Here is a 16724-nt window from a genome sequence, read left to right as displayed (position 1 = left end):
GGTAAATTTCTTACTTCAAGCAAATATGAGCAAAATACAACCTATATTTTTGTCCTCTAATATTTTTTAAATTAAATGAAATTATGTATCAATTTAGAATTTATGGTAGGCAAGTTCTTACATGCACTGAGCAACTCATGGCTTTTCTGATTTAAATAAGACACATGGCTCAATTTAAAAGCCAATTAGTTAAGCTAGTACTATAAAATTCAAATCAGAATAACAGAGTTGGAAGGGACCTTGGAAGTCTTCTAGCCCAACCCCCTGCTCAGGCAGGAAGCCCTATATGCCATTTCAGACAAATGGTTCTCCAATCTCTTCTTAAAAATCTCCAGTGTTGGAGAATTCACAACTTCTGGAGGCAAGTTGTTCCACTGATTAATTGTTCTAACTGTCAGGAAGTTTCTCCTTAGTTCTAGGTTGCTTCTCTCCTTGATTAGTTTCCATCCATTGCTTCTTGTTCTGCCTTTGGGCACTGTGGAGAATAGCTTGTCCCTCCTCTTTGTGGCAGCCCCTGAGATATTGGAAGACTGCTATCATGTCCCCCTTGTCCTTCTCTTCATTAAACTAGACATACCGAATTCCAGCAGCCGTTCCTTATATGTTTTAGCCTCCAGTCCCCTAATCATTGTTGTTGCTCTTCTCTGTACTCTTTCTAGAGTCTCAACATCTGTTTTACATCGTGGTGACCAAAACTGGATGCAGTATTCCAAGTATGGACTTATCAAACCATTATAAAGTGGTATTAACACTTCACATGATCTTGATTCTGTCTCTCTGCTAATGCAGCCTAGGACTGTTAAGGACTGTTAAGCCAACAGTGTGTTGCAGTTGCCAAAAAAGCCAACAGTCCTAGGCATTAACAGAGGAATAGATTTTACTAATAATGAAGCGCTAGCATAAGTATACTTATTGGAATTTTCAGTTCAATTCAAAGAAATATTGACCAATGGATGGATAATGTATAAGTCATTGGGTTGAAGTATTCAACAGATCAGTTTAAAAAATGAGGGAAAATATAAACATACCAATGGCAGGTCCACCTTGTTTCTTCTCTTCTAAAATGGCCGCTAAGTCCTTGTGCTTTGATTTCTGTTGCCGACTCAGAAGTTGCTCTTGCTCTGAACTTTTTACTTTCAAAAACTGATTTGCTTTTTTAATTTTTTGACTGTATTGTCTTGCCATCATAAAAACACGATTCTTTGTTTTATCCACAGAATCCAGTTCACCATTAGTATTTATTGCATTTACTGTGCAGAGAATATTACTGGGTGATTCATAAAGGCTATCAGCAAAACCTCTGCCATTTGGAAGTGAAGATCTGTTGAGATCTATTAGTGAATTTGCTTTACATGATGTTGCCTGTTCAAACTTAATGTTGGCTTCACTTAACCTGGCTACCTTGTTTGGCAAAGTTTTTGAGAAAGCACTTTTTTCTGGTAGTGGGAGCATAGTCAATGAAAATTTTATATCTTTATTTGGTCTGCTAGATGCTTGATTATCAACCTCATCATTGCAAACAGGAAAAGCTGCAAGAACGTGATCTCGTGCCTTTTCTTCATTTTTCTTGATATAATTCTCCAGGTCGTTCCAGATTTCATCTACTTCCTCTGACAATTTATCTGCAACAGACTTGTGAGAGAGTGAATCAGAATTTGAAGAATTCTCCGCCAAACCTAAGCAGCCACGATCTAATGGAACATAATGATAGGGATTTTCATCTTCACTGAACTGGAGGCTTTCTTCAGAAACAAATTGTCTGAGCTGGTTACAGCATGCAAAATCTGTTTTCATACCCAGAAAACTTCTCTTTTTGGAACATTTAAGGTGATCATTTTTTAAATTTGACACTTCTTCTGGAAGGCCTATGGTATCATAGATATTCTCCTCACTAATCCTCAGCTCATAAGACCTGACAGATGAAGCCTCCGTCCTGGGAACTGTTTCATTTCTGCTAGAAATACAAGTCCTGTTTTGAGATGGTTGAGGTTTTTTGAAAGAACAATCTTGGTCATATGTCTCATAGAGTGAATCCTTAGCTGATCCTTGTGGGGCACGGTTGGACTCTTCCCTCTGAGCCAGCCCCATTAACTTCAAATCTTCAAAACTTATATTGTCATAGACATGATCTATGTCATCTATAGTCAATTCTTCTGAAGATTCCTGACATTCTTGCAGATTGTCCATGTCATTTCTAGAGCTTTTAATTTCATTCCAAGAGGCACTTTGATCATGGTAATTCTTTCTATATCTTGCTCCAGTTTTACTTTCACCAGCGCTGCTGGCCCGCCTCATAATTCTATGAGACTTGTGGTTGGAAATATCATTTTGATGAACTATTCCCACATGCCAGCTGCAAGGACGGTTTGATGGGATCCTTTCTTCACATGCAATGGAAGTTAAATTGGATGTGGAGTCTGATGGCATGAACATTTGGTAATCATCATCATCGTCGTCATCACCTATATTTTCTTGCAGAGGACGTCTACTTGGGAACAGTGCTTGCCGAATCTGATGGTCTGTCCAGATATTTCTCACTGCAGATGTTCTCCCCAAAATATTTGCCACAAATGAGCTGTTTTGGGGAGTAAATTGTTCAGATAACTGACTATCCCCACTGCAGGAAAATGAAAGCTTTGTGTTCATCTGGGAATGAGCTTCATCTGCACACTTTTGGGAGTTCTGTGAAGTTTTCAAATATAGAATATTATTAGTCTGTATTCTAATCACATCAATGCTAATCATGAACTTAGTTCTAAAATTTCTGATTCTTGTGTAGTCAAAATGACACTCCTCAATGCACAGGAAGAAGGCACTGGTAGCTCTGCTGAATTCTAAGATTTAAGAGGTATACTCGTGTTAATTCTTTTACGAAAACCAGGACTAAATAACATGCAAGGAACCAGGATACTGGAGAATTCTTGCTTGCATGGAAACCTGTATGTATGTCTGTACACATAAAATGGTATTTTTCTATAACCACCTTGTGCCTTTCCCAAAATTTGGAAAGTTGCTGTCATGTCCACAAAGTTGGAAGAGAATCACATAATGCTACTTCATCCTGGATCATATTTTGAGCTAAGCTTGTTTTAATAATCATTAAGTAGAATCTATTGATCAACATTTTTTTTCCTTCCCAGAGATAAGTCACAGGTAAGAGGATATTACATAATACAGACAATGGGATATGCAGACAGTATTAACTGATCCTTTATAACATTTTTGTTTTTATTGATTATTGTGTTGCAGCCTCTGATTCCCTCCCCCCCTTTTTACTTCATTTGCATCTCTCAACACATGAAAAAAAATCAGTTTTCCTTGATATTTTTAATAGAAATTATTGGAATTCAAATGGTTTCATGTCCATGTAAATTTCTTAATATCATTACAGACATGGCTTAGCCCTCTCGGATATTATTTCAACTTGCTATTCTACGGTACCTCTCTAATGTTCCCTGGTAAACTCCCATCCAAGTATTAAACAGTTAATCCAATCATATTTACTCTGGTTGTTTTAACTCCTGACTGAGGAATTCTGGGAGTTGAAGTCCACAAGTCATTAAAAGGGCCAAGTTTGAAGACCCCTGCTCTTAGCTCAACCAATTTTGATTAGGTGCAGCCATGGTGATTTCACAACTTTTTCAGTTACCTGAGTTGTTTCACATGTGTTGAGATTAAAACTTCTTCGTTTCTCAAAATTTTCAGTAACTTGACTATTCAATCTTTTGCGGCCTCCCTTTGGTTTTTGCTGTAAATGTTGAGCGCTCTGTGGAAATGGGTGAATATTAAACTATATGTCTAATTTCAGCCAAAGTAAAGCCTAGCAATTTTCTGAGTTCAATGAGTAGATGCTATATTTCAAATGATACCATGGAAGACTCTTTTTTGTATAATTCTTCTATCTACACTGAAAGATGTCTACGATGGTTTCATGGAGTAAATTCAAATAAGATTTCTCTGGATCTGTTGTCACTATGTTTAAAATGTTGGTAACACGAATACATGCAAATAGTGAAATTCATGAATGTTGATAAGATGAAGAGGGATCAACAAGGAGAAGAAATTACATCTTCAACTGTACTTTCTGCATCTCTTTTTTATATCTGATGCTTCTCAGTCTTTTTCCCTGATTCAGTCTTCCCATGTTTTTTTCTATTCTTTCAAGTGTTCACCCTCTCAGCACATTACCAAATTTCTTTCTGGCAGCTCAGTATAAATATTGAGGATTGGAAGGAAAATCTTTTGAAAGAATTCCACCCTCTTGCCAAGCTCCATGGACTAACCTTTGGCAGAGGACAGAATGCAACAGTGGTTGAAAACCTCAGAAATTTCTACTGCATTCTCCCCAATGGTTAGGATGCAGATCTGAAAATGTTAACCAACTCTATTACTTAATTTAGGTAGCTGAAAGCTAAAGCAAGGATACCCTATTATTTATTCAGCTTACTGTCGTTAATGGAGCCATTCTACATAGGATACTGAATATCAATAGATCAATGTGTTATCTCTCCATTTCATGAAATAAGGAGCTTACTTGTTCAGTCTCTTCTTCATCATCAGCATCGGTTTGATCTGTAACGTCTGTGAGAATGTTATCCTCCTGACCACTGCTATAGGCTGCTTCATTTGAATCTAGCCGTTGGCAATTCAATGAGTGATTCTTCCTGGGACTGAGAAACAATTCAGCTTGAGATAGCAGGGCTCCTTCAGTACTCAACCGCTAGGGGTAGGGAGGGGAAAAAATACAGATTTAAGTATTCCATATTCTGTACTAGGCAATACACCTTTTATACAGCCTAGCAGAGTATCCAGAACAGTCAACACTGCTTTTCATCCCCAAGTTACTTTGCTATTAAAAATCATGCTCTTTTTAAACCATTTTCTTGTCTTTATTTTGCAAATTATTTCAAAAGAATGGCTAAATCAGGGGTCCCCAACCCCTGGTCCGTGGATCAGTACCGGGCTGCAGCATGCCAGCAATTGGTCTGCACAAACAAGAAAAGCCCCATTCGTGGGATGCAGGCAGCACACAAAACCACAGCCCCCTCTGGTCTGCAGAAAAACCTCTCCACAGAACTGGTCCCTGGTGCCCAAAAGGTTGGGGACCTCTGGACTAAATGATTCTGCCTGCTGTGGTCCTGGGTCTTCACATCTGGCCCTCAACATATTGCTCAAAGACTGAGGTGGCCCTTGAAATTGTCCTGTTCTGCTTTAAAAATATGTCCTGCATATTGTGGTATGCTCTGCAGGGCATGCATATGTACGCTATTTTTATCATTTCTCATATATTCTCATACACAGCTTTTATTTAACAGCTGGAGTGATTCATTTAACAAGAAAGATCGTAAATGGGGCAAAATTCACTTAACAAATGTCTTGCTCGTAACAGAAATTTTAGACTCAATTGTGGTAGTAAGTTGAGGATCAACTGTAAATAGGTGATAAATATGCTTTCAACGCCATTGGTAATATTCAAGATCTGTTGTTTTTTTTTAAAGCACTCCTGTGAGTCCCTTGGACTGCAAGGCGATCAAACCAGTCAGTCCTAGAGGAGATCAACCCTGACTGCTCTTTAGAAGGTCAGATCCTGAAGTTGAAACTCAAATACTTTGGCCACCTAATGAGAAGGAAGGACTCACTGGAGAAGAGCCTAATGCTGGGAAAGATTGAAGGCAAGAGAAGAAAGGGACGACAGAGAATGAGGTGGCTGGATGGAGTCACTGAAGCAGCCTAAATGGACTCCAGAAGATGGTAGAGGAGAGGAAGGCCTGGAGGAACGTTGTCCATGGGGTCACAATGGGTCAGACACGACCGCAATTAACAACAAACAACAACAACAAACAGTTCCTTGACTAAACAATATATTTACCTTTTGCAAATCTGGGTCCATTTCTGAAATGAATGAAAAACAGATAAAAGTATTATATCATGACTTGCATATATACTAACTTTTAGTATATCATTTTATCTAGAGAGAATCAGAAGAAATTTAAGAATGTTTAAATGTATGTTTTGGTGTAGGTTGGGAAAGATATTTTAGAAAATATTTCCTCTCCATGGAAAAACTATTCAGTTCCTTAGTTAATTGGATAGAATTTATTCAGCATACAAAACTCCTTCGGAAACAGTTAATAAGTAGCACAGAAGTGACTTTAATACACAACCAAATTAAAAGGGTTAAGATAAAGGTAGATAAAAGATAAAAGGTAGATAAAAGATAAAAGCAAGCAGTGAGAAATCTTTGCTCTTTATAAGGCATGCACATGTCTATTTTTTTGTTTTCATTTGGAGGAGGAAATAATTTAATTCAGGGCTATGCAATGTGAAAACACCAACCTGAAATACTTTAAAGCAACTCCATTTTTAAATATAGCAGTATGATCCAGTTAAAACAACAGCAACAGAACTTTAATTACATCAGAGTGCAGTCTCATATGGCAGCCTGAAGCACCATACATGATGCTTTCCATCCACATGTCTAAATTTACCATAGATGTGTGTCTTTAGTTCAGTCACACTAGGAAGGATTGGTGAGTGGATGTATGGCATTAATAAGCACCATTTTTGCCATTTAATGCTTATTACCGGATGTGGATGCTATCACCATTAAACAATTGGAGTTAAATATAATTCAGGCATGTTGGGAACATACTCCCCAAGATCTTTATTTTACACACACGCACACAGACACACGCTAAGGCCAGAAGTGTTTTTTGCTTATTTGAGAAGCTACTATTCTTCACAATTTTGTATTATTTATGACACATCTTTACTAGGAAAGACTTGATGTTACTTCCTATATGAAATGCATTTTGTAAAATTAATTACATGAATAATTACAGTGAAATGTGCCATGCTTAAATATGCATTGTTACTAAAGTATATTTTGTATTTTAATATGTAACTTACCACTTGACTTTGTGATTTTATGAACTCTGGAAGAAGGCTCTGTGTGGAAAAACATGTATTTATTAATATTTTTATTTATTTAAATGTTGTAAAAATTATGTAATTGTGTATTGTTATCTTCTATCACTACCAAGCTGAGGTGCCTGGAAATGGAATTCTCTGTATCTTGATGTGGCTGCTGAAACCAAGCTACCTCAACAGATTATGAGAAATCTGTTGAGGTAGCTTGGAATATACAGTATAGAAAACACTATATATTTTAATGTCATTCAACTGCACAACAGAAACGTAGAAACTTATACTTTCAAAATGAGAGGCTTATTAGCTCAAGATTGTCAAGCAGTGTTAATGATAACCTTGTTTTACCCCTTGGTCTTTAAAGGAAATGTCATGGGATGGAGAACACCTGGCCTGCAGATATTCTTTCTTCCTAGAACGAGGGTGTCAAACTGCTGGCCCACGGGCCGGGCGCATCATGCGGAAGCTGCGCCCACCCCATTGCTGGCAATGGCAGAAACATCCCGATACGTTGCACGATGTCACATGACGTGAGTTTGACACGTCTGTCCTAGAACATCAAAGCCCTTATAATATCTCAGATGAAGCCCCTGCAAGTTGTTCCATCTCAGCTGCCCTCAAGAGGGAAGTTACTAAGTGACTGATGTAGCCAAAATCAAGTCTGCAAACATCTTGGGTTAATATCTATAGTGGGAACACCCCTTCAGGCACCTTTCCTTTATGGAGAGAGACTGGCCAAGCCAGGGGAAGGAGTCAAGCAGAGAAGTAGTCTGGAATCTTTACATAGGCACAAGAATGCAAGGCCCAGCCCTCTTTGGGTGCCATTGAACATATCTAGTCTGATCCAAGTGCAAACTGGCAGTCTGAGAAGATTCCTATGAAAAAGGCATGAGCAATAAAATAGCTAATTGAACTCTATGTATGAATCTAGTTGTTCTGGCCTGACATAGTTCTAAAAGAGAGGAAGGCACAAGGCAGCTGAAGCTAGACAAAGCAATTACTGCATGGACCCTGACAAAGGTGGATATGAGGCAGCTGAAGTTGTATGTGAAAAAGGTGGCTTGTTTTATTTATTATAGTCAAGGGTATGAGCAAGGAGCCATTTATTTTGGCCTGTCTCATTTATACTTTTTTCCATTAGGAAAAGCAACAATTTTTGGAGACTTGTAAATCCAACCAGAAACTATGGATTTTAACATCTTTTATAAAGATGAGTATATTATAAAGGTATCTGTTATATATTTTATATGTATGGACATAAAAAAATCACAATGTAGATTTAACAAAATGAAGTGTGGATTTGTGAGAGAAACAAGCTGCTCAAAGAAGTTATTTGCAGTGAAATCTCATGTGTGTCTATTCAGTAACAAATCCCACTAAGTATAATAGCAAGCTACTGCTAAAATGTGAAATTAAAGTTTTTTTTTCTATAATATCAGTATGTTTATAAGAATTCTTTAAAGTTCGTTCCTACTGTGGCTCACATTGCAACTTTCATATTTTTACTTCCAGTTTTAAATCTGTACTTCATTCATATGTAATTTGATAGTTTCATCTTCATTCTATTCTAATTGTAAATACAAGCACACCTAAAACCAATTTTATTACCTGATTTCCTTCTCATCCTTTGTGGAGTAATGCCCTCTTTTGAGCTACTTGAAGCTTTAATTTCTTCTGGGCTGTAATGGAACCCTGGGTGATCTATTTTAAAGAAAAGGTTTTCTGATTTTAAAGATAATGCTTTATGTATAAGGTTCAGCCACAATTACACTTCTGAACAATCTGCCACAATGAAGTACAATCAGGAAATAGGATTCATGCTGAGATTTATATAGATAAATGCAGTTAGAGATCACATCAGAATAGGATTGATTTGTCCCCTTCAAGAAAACCCTTCAATTTTCTTTCTTATAATAATAATTTTCCAGAGATGACCCAATCATTTAGACAAATTTCACAGATCTTGATAAAGTAGCATCCTGCAAGCATTTGCAGGACCGTCTGTTGCCAGGAACGACTGCCCATCGCCCTGTGCGCTCACACAGGGAGGCCCTCCTCAGGGTGCCGTCGGCCAGAAAATGTCAACTGGTGACCCCCAGGGGGAGGGCCTTCTCTGTGGGGGCACCTGCCCTTTGGAATCAACTCCCCTTGGAGCTCCAGATGGCCCCGGATCTCCGTTTCTTTCGTCGCAACCTTAAAACATGGCTTTTTCAATAGGCCGACCTGGACTGATGGAAGGGAGGTTTTCTTCATTTTGTTTTATTGTGTTTTTAATTGGACTATTTATGGGATAATTTGATTTAATACCTTTTAATGTTTGTATTTTGTGTTTTTATCATTGTTAGCCGCCCTGAGTCCTTTGGGAGATAGGGTGGCATACAAATCCCATAAATAAATAAAATAAATAAAAAAATTCACATGTAGCCTTACAGATAATTGGCAGGTTATAGTAAAAATGGAATGAACATAAAAACAACAGTATCAAAATATTTTTGATCATCTAACATGTTACTGGATACAAACAAAACACACCAAGGCACAACTCTTTCTCTACACACACACCACATGAACTCCCAATGTTATACAACAAAATGGAAAACAGAACATGGACACATCAATATAAGCATACAAAAATATTATTTAAAAGGGTCTTCAGTAAATTTAATCCCACTCAAATATACCAGGAAAAATAAACACATTTTGGGGGAAAGTGTAGCTGTAATCTGCCCTTATTTCTCAGTGAACACAATGTCTCTGAACTATACTCCCAGCAAAGAAATTCCTGCATGATAAAAACTCTCCATACATATAGACACACAGATAGCACACAGACAAACACACCCGTCCACCAAGAACCTTTTATTGTATATAAGAGGAAGCTAAAAAGAAAATATCCTAATAGGCTTTGGAAATGTTTTTTCTAACAATAATAACATTTTTATGTTTATACTGGGGTGTCTTTGGTGCTCTCTGAGCTTGCTTGTTTATTGCAGATGTTTCATTACCTAAACTAGGTAACATCATCAGTGCTAGTAAGGAGTGTTACTAGCACTGATGATGTTACCCCGTTTGGGTAATGAAACATCTGCAAGAAAACAAGCAAGCTCAGAGGTCACAAAGGACCCCTCATTTTGACCTTGAGCTACAATATTCACCTTTATTGGTATGCTTATACTACGGATTAAGACTAAGGATGCTTGTGGGAGTTTTATTATGCTGCATGGGCAACAAAACAACTTGATCTGCAGTCCTACATTACAAACAGGACACCTATGAAAGTCACACTGTCTGGAAACTGAGCCACTTATCCACTGTGAGTTTGCATAATAGCAACATTTTAAGGAAGACATACAAGAGTCTCACATAGTTACTCAACTGACCTTACCCAGTCCTGAGAAACCTGGGGTGGTAGCTAGTATCAACTCTATCGACATCTCTCAATATTTCCCATCTTTAGAAATAGCAATACAGTTTAATTATTTAAACAAGATATACTTACAAATTGCATCCATTTCAAGAATTGCTTGCTTGGCCTGAAAAAGAAATATTAGATATTAATTATTTGATTTATACCATACCTTTCTTCTCTGGCAACCTTTCAAGGCTGTCAACAAAATTTGAAATTGTGATGGAAATATTGAATTATTATCAGGATTGGAAAGGGATTATGAAGATCCAATTTAAATCCACTTAGTATAACACTTAAAGTAATGCAAGATCTTTTAGACCAGAGCTCCCCAATCTTTTTGGGTTGGTGGAGGGAAAGGGAGGAGCAGGGAAAGGAACATGCGTGCATGCACAAAATGGGCGTCTGCACATAGCAGTACTAGCACCCACGTTCATGCGCAAGTGGGCCACGTGTGCAAGTGGGCCATGTGCGTTTACGGCGATGCTGGTGGTGATCCTGGTGCCCATGTTCATGCGCAAACAGGCTGCTACTGCCCGTGTGATGCTGGCAGCAGTGCTAGCACCCCGACATGTGGAAAAGGGGCCACTAGCACCCGTGTGGCAGCACTAGCATTCCTGTGGCCTGGTCAGGTTGGGGATCCCTGTTTTAGACTAATTAGATACCATTGCATTTTGGTCTAGGAGGAAAAGCAGAATATAATCATCAGATAAATTTCTGACTCTCTGATAAAGCATAGCTTAAACTTGACAAATATATATGCGCCAACAGTGTTCAACAAGCTAATATGTAGTTTAGAGTGATACTCATTAAGACACAAATGATGTGATGCAATACCTTCCTGCCCCTTCCCCCACCCCAAACACTTCATTCATGACTATTTTCCTACCAATCAGTCTAATTTCTGATTTTATAGTAAAAATATAAAGAATGACCTAGAAAGACATTGCTGTCAAGGATCAGCAGATTAAAAAATATTTCTCTCTTACCCAATGGTTTTCCTGCAACTGCTTCTTTATGCTTGAATGTATATAAACATTCTTAACTAGGATCAGTACTGGAACTCTCATATTTGCCTTACCATGCTATCTGAACATTTTTTCTCCATTAATATTATTCTTAATCCTACAACAGGATTTACTATAGTTGATTGATAACTATACACAATAACTGGATTCATATAACACACTAAACCCAAACAAAGGAACCTGCATTTTGCTTTATCCTCCCTCTCTCTGTGAATTAAAAAATATACACTTTGATGGGGAAAAATGCATCCTACATTGTTTTTACATGGCAAGATTGAGTACAAATAAACCTGCAAGATTAAAGCCGTACTTTAGCCATTGTCCACTAGGGGTAGCAAGTGTATAACCTCAGATGTAAAGACCAACCTATCACAAGAGCAGCTTCATAAAGGTCATCTCACTCAAAAATTATACCCTAATATTTGGTTTATGAAAATGATGACATGTATCGCAACTAACAACAACAAAAGCAGGTATGGGGAACCTGTGGTCCTCCAGATACTGTAAAATTCAAAATCATCTCACAACCAACAAACTTGTGAATAGTCAGAAATGTTTAGAAGTAACTGAGCAATTCATTTATTTCTATTTATTAAATTTATATTTAATTTTAAATTCGACATACTAATAAGTAAAATACATTTTGAAAATATACAGTTTCTCACATCATAGTTGCTTTCCACATACACCATTGCTGCCATTTAGCCAAGTCTTACAGTGGTATAGCATACACACAATTATAGCTCATTATGAATTTCCCTTTTCTAATATATAAATGTTTTGACATCATTATTAATTTCATATTTATTGTTTTAGTGCTTCCCTCATTTGTGCCTAGGAAATACCATTTGTCAGAGAACAAATGTGACAGGGTCTGTGTCAATATTTTAGATTTTAAATTTTAAATTTTAGAACGTGTTTTATTGTTTAGGGCTACTTGGTTTAATTTATTTTAATTTTGTATATTATGTGTTGTATATAGCGTTTTAATTGCCCTGTACACTGCCCCGAGTCCTTCGGGAGAGGGGTGGTATATAAATCCAAATAATAAATAAATAAATAAATAAATAAATAAATAAATAAATAAATAAATAAAAAAATAAATATATTTGAGGTGCACAACTAAACATTCTGCATTGATTCAGTTCTGACTTCCTGTAAAATTCAGATACACTGCCTGTACTAACCAGCACCTATCTAATGCCATCATTCCTTCTGAAAAGAAGAAGTTGAGGATTAGAATAACATTTGGAATGCGTAAGATAGATTGTGATGGGCTGCATCAAATCTGTGTGAAAAACATCAGCAAAAAGCAGATGCCCCTTTTTAAGCAAGTAGAAGGGCTTCTGATATGGAAAAGCTGTAATGATATCTAAGGTTGTTTAATCAATATGTGGATCAATTCAACAAATGAAAAAATGATTTGCAAAAAAAGGAATCAGATCCCAGCTCAATTTATCAACTTATCCTTTTCTTCCATCCTTAAAAAAGGATTAATTGAAAAATGTAATAATGAAGACAAGGTTACTCCAAAACGTGCTTATTTTACAGACAAACCTATATATATTAGTAACTGATAAGAAATAGAAACACATCCCTTTTTCTCCTAGATTTTGGACAACTCAAGTCATTTCTGATTTTGCTGTATGCAATGTAGAATTTTCATTTCCTGGAGTAGATCCTTCCACTTGGCATAATAAAAACTTATTTTTCTTGTTCGTTACTAGGGAACATTTTTCTATTACAGAAAAGCAAGATAAAAATACTAAAAAATAAATTATTTAACATGGAACAGCTTCCAAGGATTGCTTGATGTACATATTGCCAAAATAAAGACTCTAGTGAGACTAAGTATTACAGGCCTAGACACAGAACTGTTGAATGAAAATGCTGCTATATTTCTATGTCTCAGTATTGCTTGGTTGAAATAGCAGCTGTCATGGTTCCGACAGATGAAACCCTTCAAAAGAACTTTGAGGCATTGTTTACCTTAAAGAATCTTTTATTCGGGAAACAAAGTATCGTATCGGCACCACATAATTGAACCCAAAAAATAATTTCCCCTCCTCTGGATACAAAGTAACAAAGTACAATTCCCACCTCCAATAAATAGTCATAAATCACATTCCCCAATTAGCTTGAAGCGTGGGCTTTCTCCCCAGCTCTCCAGCCCACCAAAATGCTATCAGCTCTGGGCCCAATGTCCTTGGGTTCCCACAGCCGAGTTATTATTGTTATGACTAGCTGGACTCTCATCCCTATCCCCCCTCCCAACATCAATTCTAAAAGCATAGAGAAAATGGCTGCATTTTCCTCTGTTGTCAAAGCAAGAACATCCGATGTTAGCAGCGTTGACAGCAGCAGTGAAATAAATAGAAGTCAAGGTCAAATGAAAGATAGGGGAATAGAATACAAATTGGTGTGTGTGTGTGGGGGGGGGGAAAGTAGATCTTCCTCTTCTGAAGACAGAAAGCTTCCCGTGAAAGCTTTGGATACTTTTGGAGGAAAAAATATTTCTATTGGTTTGATACACAGTAACTGTAGAATACTGTTCAAACTGCATTCACTTTGAGGTACGTACAGCGAGTGAAAAACAATGTGTATTTCTTCCAGAATTGCAAGAATAGATTGGAAATGAAAAGGATGGTCCTTGGAAAACCACTACTGGCATGCAGAACAGTAGAGAAGTATAGGCACCTCTGAATATGACAGGGAAAGACTCTCAACTGAAACAGCAAACAGACCATATATGTTACTACAAAATATTGAGGTAGATGAATTAATACCTGCTTCATTTTTATTCTTTCCATCTCAACACAGCATTGGAAAGAAATTAATTATGTTAAGATGGGAGACTGGTCCCATCTATTTGTCAGCAGAGAATGGGATCAAATCTGGGGTGGCAGATGAAGCCAGAGAGTTTGAAAATGGCTCAGATTAGACTGTCAAGAAAAAAAATGCAGAAAAGTTTCCCCAATGCACTGGGAGGAAGGGGAGAGAGACTTGGGCAGCTGCTCAAAAAAGTAGCCAAGAGCTTTTTTCTAAGTTATCCCCCTTTCTCAGTCACATGACACAAAGCAAAATACAGGAAGCCCATCTTGTTCTTTCCAGTGTATTCAAATACGCACCAATGTAACACAGATCCACTATTCCTCCTTCACTATTTTAGATGCCTGCTATGATAACCAGACAGGGACACGGTGGCTCAGTGGGTTAGGATGCTGAGCTTGTCGATCAGAAGGTTGGCAGTTTGGCGGGTCAAATCCCGGGTGCCGCGTAGCAGAGTGAGCACCTGTTACTCGTCCCAGCTTCTGCCAACCTAGCAGTTTGAAAGCACGTAAAAACGCAAGTAGAAAAATAGGGACCACTACGGTGGGAAGGTAACAGTGTTCCGTGCGCCTTTGGCGTCTAGTCATGCTGGCCACATGACCACGGAGACATCCTCGGACAAGCGCTGGCTCTTTGGCTTTGAAACGGAGATGAGCACCGGCCCCTAGAGTCAGAAACGACTAGCACGCACGAACCTTTACCTTTTTATGATAACCAGAGGTAAAGAGGTTGGAAAGAATTCCACAAACCATGCTCTCCCTGTTCTGTTCTCTGTAAATATTTTAATAACATTTTTTTGCTCATCATAAATTAGGCAGAAAAAAAATATCCACTAAAATAATGAAAAAATATTTTGAAAGGCAAAACGTTTCTGAAGTGACCTGATCCAAAGGAATGTTAAATTTATGCTACGAAATCCCATACTACATGTAATGACATGGCTGCACAGATGTTTCTTCAAGAGAAAAGTAAAATGTTTTTTCTCTTTAAAAAAATGATATAAAAAAAGGATTTACCTTGGCTGGAATTTTAGCAGGATGGTTTTCTAAAATTAATCTTTTCAAATGAAGAATCCAAAGGCGCTTGTCTTGCTGTGATTTTGCCTATTTCAAAAGGATAAGACAGTTAAAAAAAATTACAGCTCTTAAAATACCAGAAAGAAAAAAATGAGTGACAATTATCAGAATGTAGAGAAAATCTGACTTCAGGTAGAGAAGCTGGCTCTTTTCCAAAAAATGATAAGAATTCTCTTGTTTATCAAAACTGAAGCACAGTGTACAAACTGCAATGTTACACACAGATCTCTACCTATCACAGACAATTTTAGGCACAATGCTAGCATGAAATACGTCCATATTTTTCTACCTTTGATGAAAATGGATTCAACTAGGTGGCAGCCTGTAACCAATCAGTGCCGATGTCAGAAAGTTGTACAGGATTGGCTCTAATTAGTAAATTGCATGAGAGATTGCCAAACAATCTCTGGATTGCAAAGTAGATGCGGAAATTTAAGATATGGACTGAAAGAAGGCAATGACAAATAACAATAATCTTTCCATATTATTGTAGACTATAGAAACTTTATTTTTACCTTGTTGTTTATCATAAAACCTGAGCTTAATATAGGTAACCCTCGATTTATGACCACAATTGAGCCCAAAATCTATGTTACTAAGCATTTGTTGAATGTTGCCCCATTTTATGAATTTTATTGCCACATTTGTTAAGTGAATCACTTCAGTGTTAAGTTAGTTAACATAGTTGTTAAGTGAATCTGGCTTCTCCATTGACTTTGCTTGTCAGAAGGTTCCAAAAGGTGATCACATGACCCCGGGACACTGCATCCGTCATAAAAATGAATCAGTTTTCAAGCATCCAAAATATAAACCAGGCGACCATGGGGATGCTGCAATAATCGTGTGAAAAATGGCAATATGTCACTTTTTTCAGTACCGTTGTAAATTCAAATGGTCACTAAATGAACTGCTGTAAGTTGAGGACTGCCTGCACATTAAAATAGCATCACTGTGCTATAGGTTCTCTCCAAAAGAAAGGGAAAAGAAAAAAAGATCTAGATAATAAGGAATAGGAACTATCTGCAGGTATAAGGATAAAACTAAGTCTATGAATTTAATCATAGCGCTGTTTCGTGGGACGTGTAATTCTGAGAGATTCAGATTTAATGTTATATTTAATTATTTATTAATATGTTCAGTCTACGCCGGTGATCTTAAATACCTGAACGGTGTGCTGCAGCTTGGGATTTTTATAATGGAAGACGCTGAAGCTAAGAGGTTCTTTTGGTATGACTTCTACCAGCATAAGATTGCCGCACTATAACAAAAACAAAAATCATCAATTCCAATAGATACAGAAGGAAAATCTCACGGACTCTTTAAAAAAAATGTTAATTATATTTTGGGATGTTTAGAAATGTACCAAGTTGGCTGAGTGGGAAAAAAAAGAAGTGAGGGAAAGGTAAGAAACAAACCATTAAAAGCAAAGAAAGCTGATAAGCAGACCAACTGTGGAAG

The 16724-nt window shown here is 37.3% G+C and overlaps 1 protein-coding gene across 2 annotated transcripts in view; it reads right to left on the bottom strand.

Annotated features, from left to right (window-relative positions):
- Positions 1–16724, bottom strand: part of PLEKHG1 (pleckstrin homology and RhoGEF domain containing G1) — a 139549-nt gene that overhangs the window by 12655 nt on the left and 110170 nt on the right. For both annotated transcript variants that reach the window (XM_083348722.1, XM_083348723.1), the window contains 9 exons: positions 16429–16524; positions 15207–15293; positions 10427–10460; positions 8536–8628; positions 6910–6948; positions 5870–5892; positions 4535–4720; positions 3650–3766; positions 1029–2682 (listed from right to left, as the gene is read on the bottom strand). In XM_083348722.1, the coding sequence (XP_083204848.1) occupies positions 1029–2682; positions 3650–3766; positions 4535–4720; positions 5870–5892; positions 6910–6948; positions 8536–8628; positions 10427–10460; positions 15207–15293; positions 16429–16524 (2329 nt within the window). The remainder of the gene's footprint in view (positions 1–1028; positions 2683–3649; positions 3767–4534; positions 4721–5869; positions 5893–6909; positions 6949–8535; positions 8629–10426; positions 10461–15206; positions 15294–16428; positions 16525–16724) is intronic.

This window comes from Vipera ursinii (genome assembly GCF_947247035.1).
Source record: "Vipera ursinii genome assembly, chromosome: 1".
In the NCBI taxonomy this organism is placed as follows: Eukaryota; Metazoa; Chordata; class Lepidosauria; order Squamata; family Viperidae; genus Vipera; species Vipera ursinii.
The sequence above is the reverse complement of the archived record's forward strand: the minus strand, read 5'-3'. Positions and strand labels throughout refer to the sequence as shown.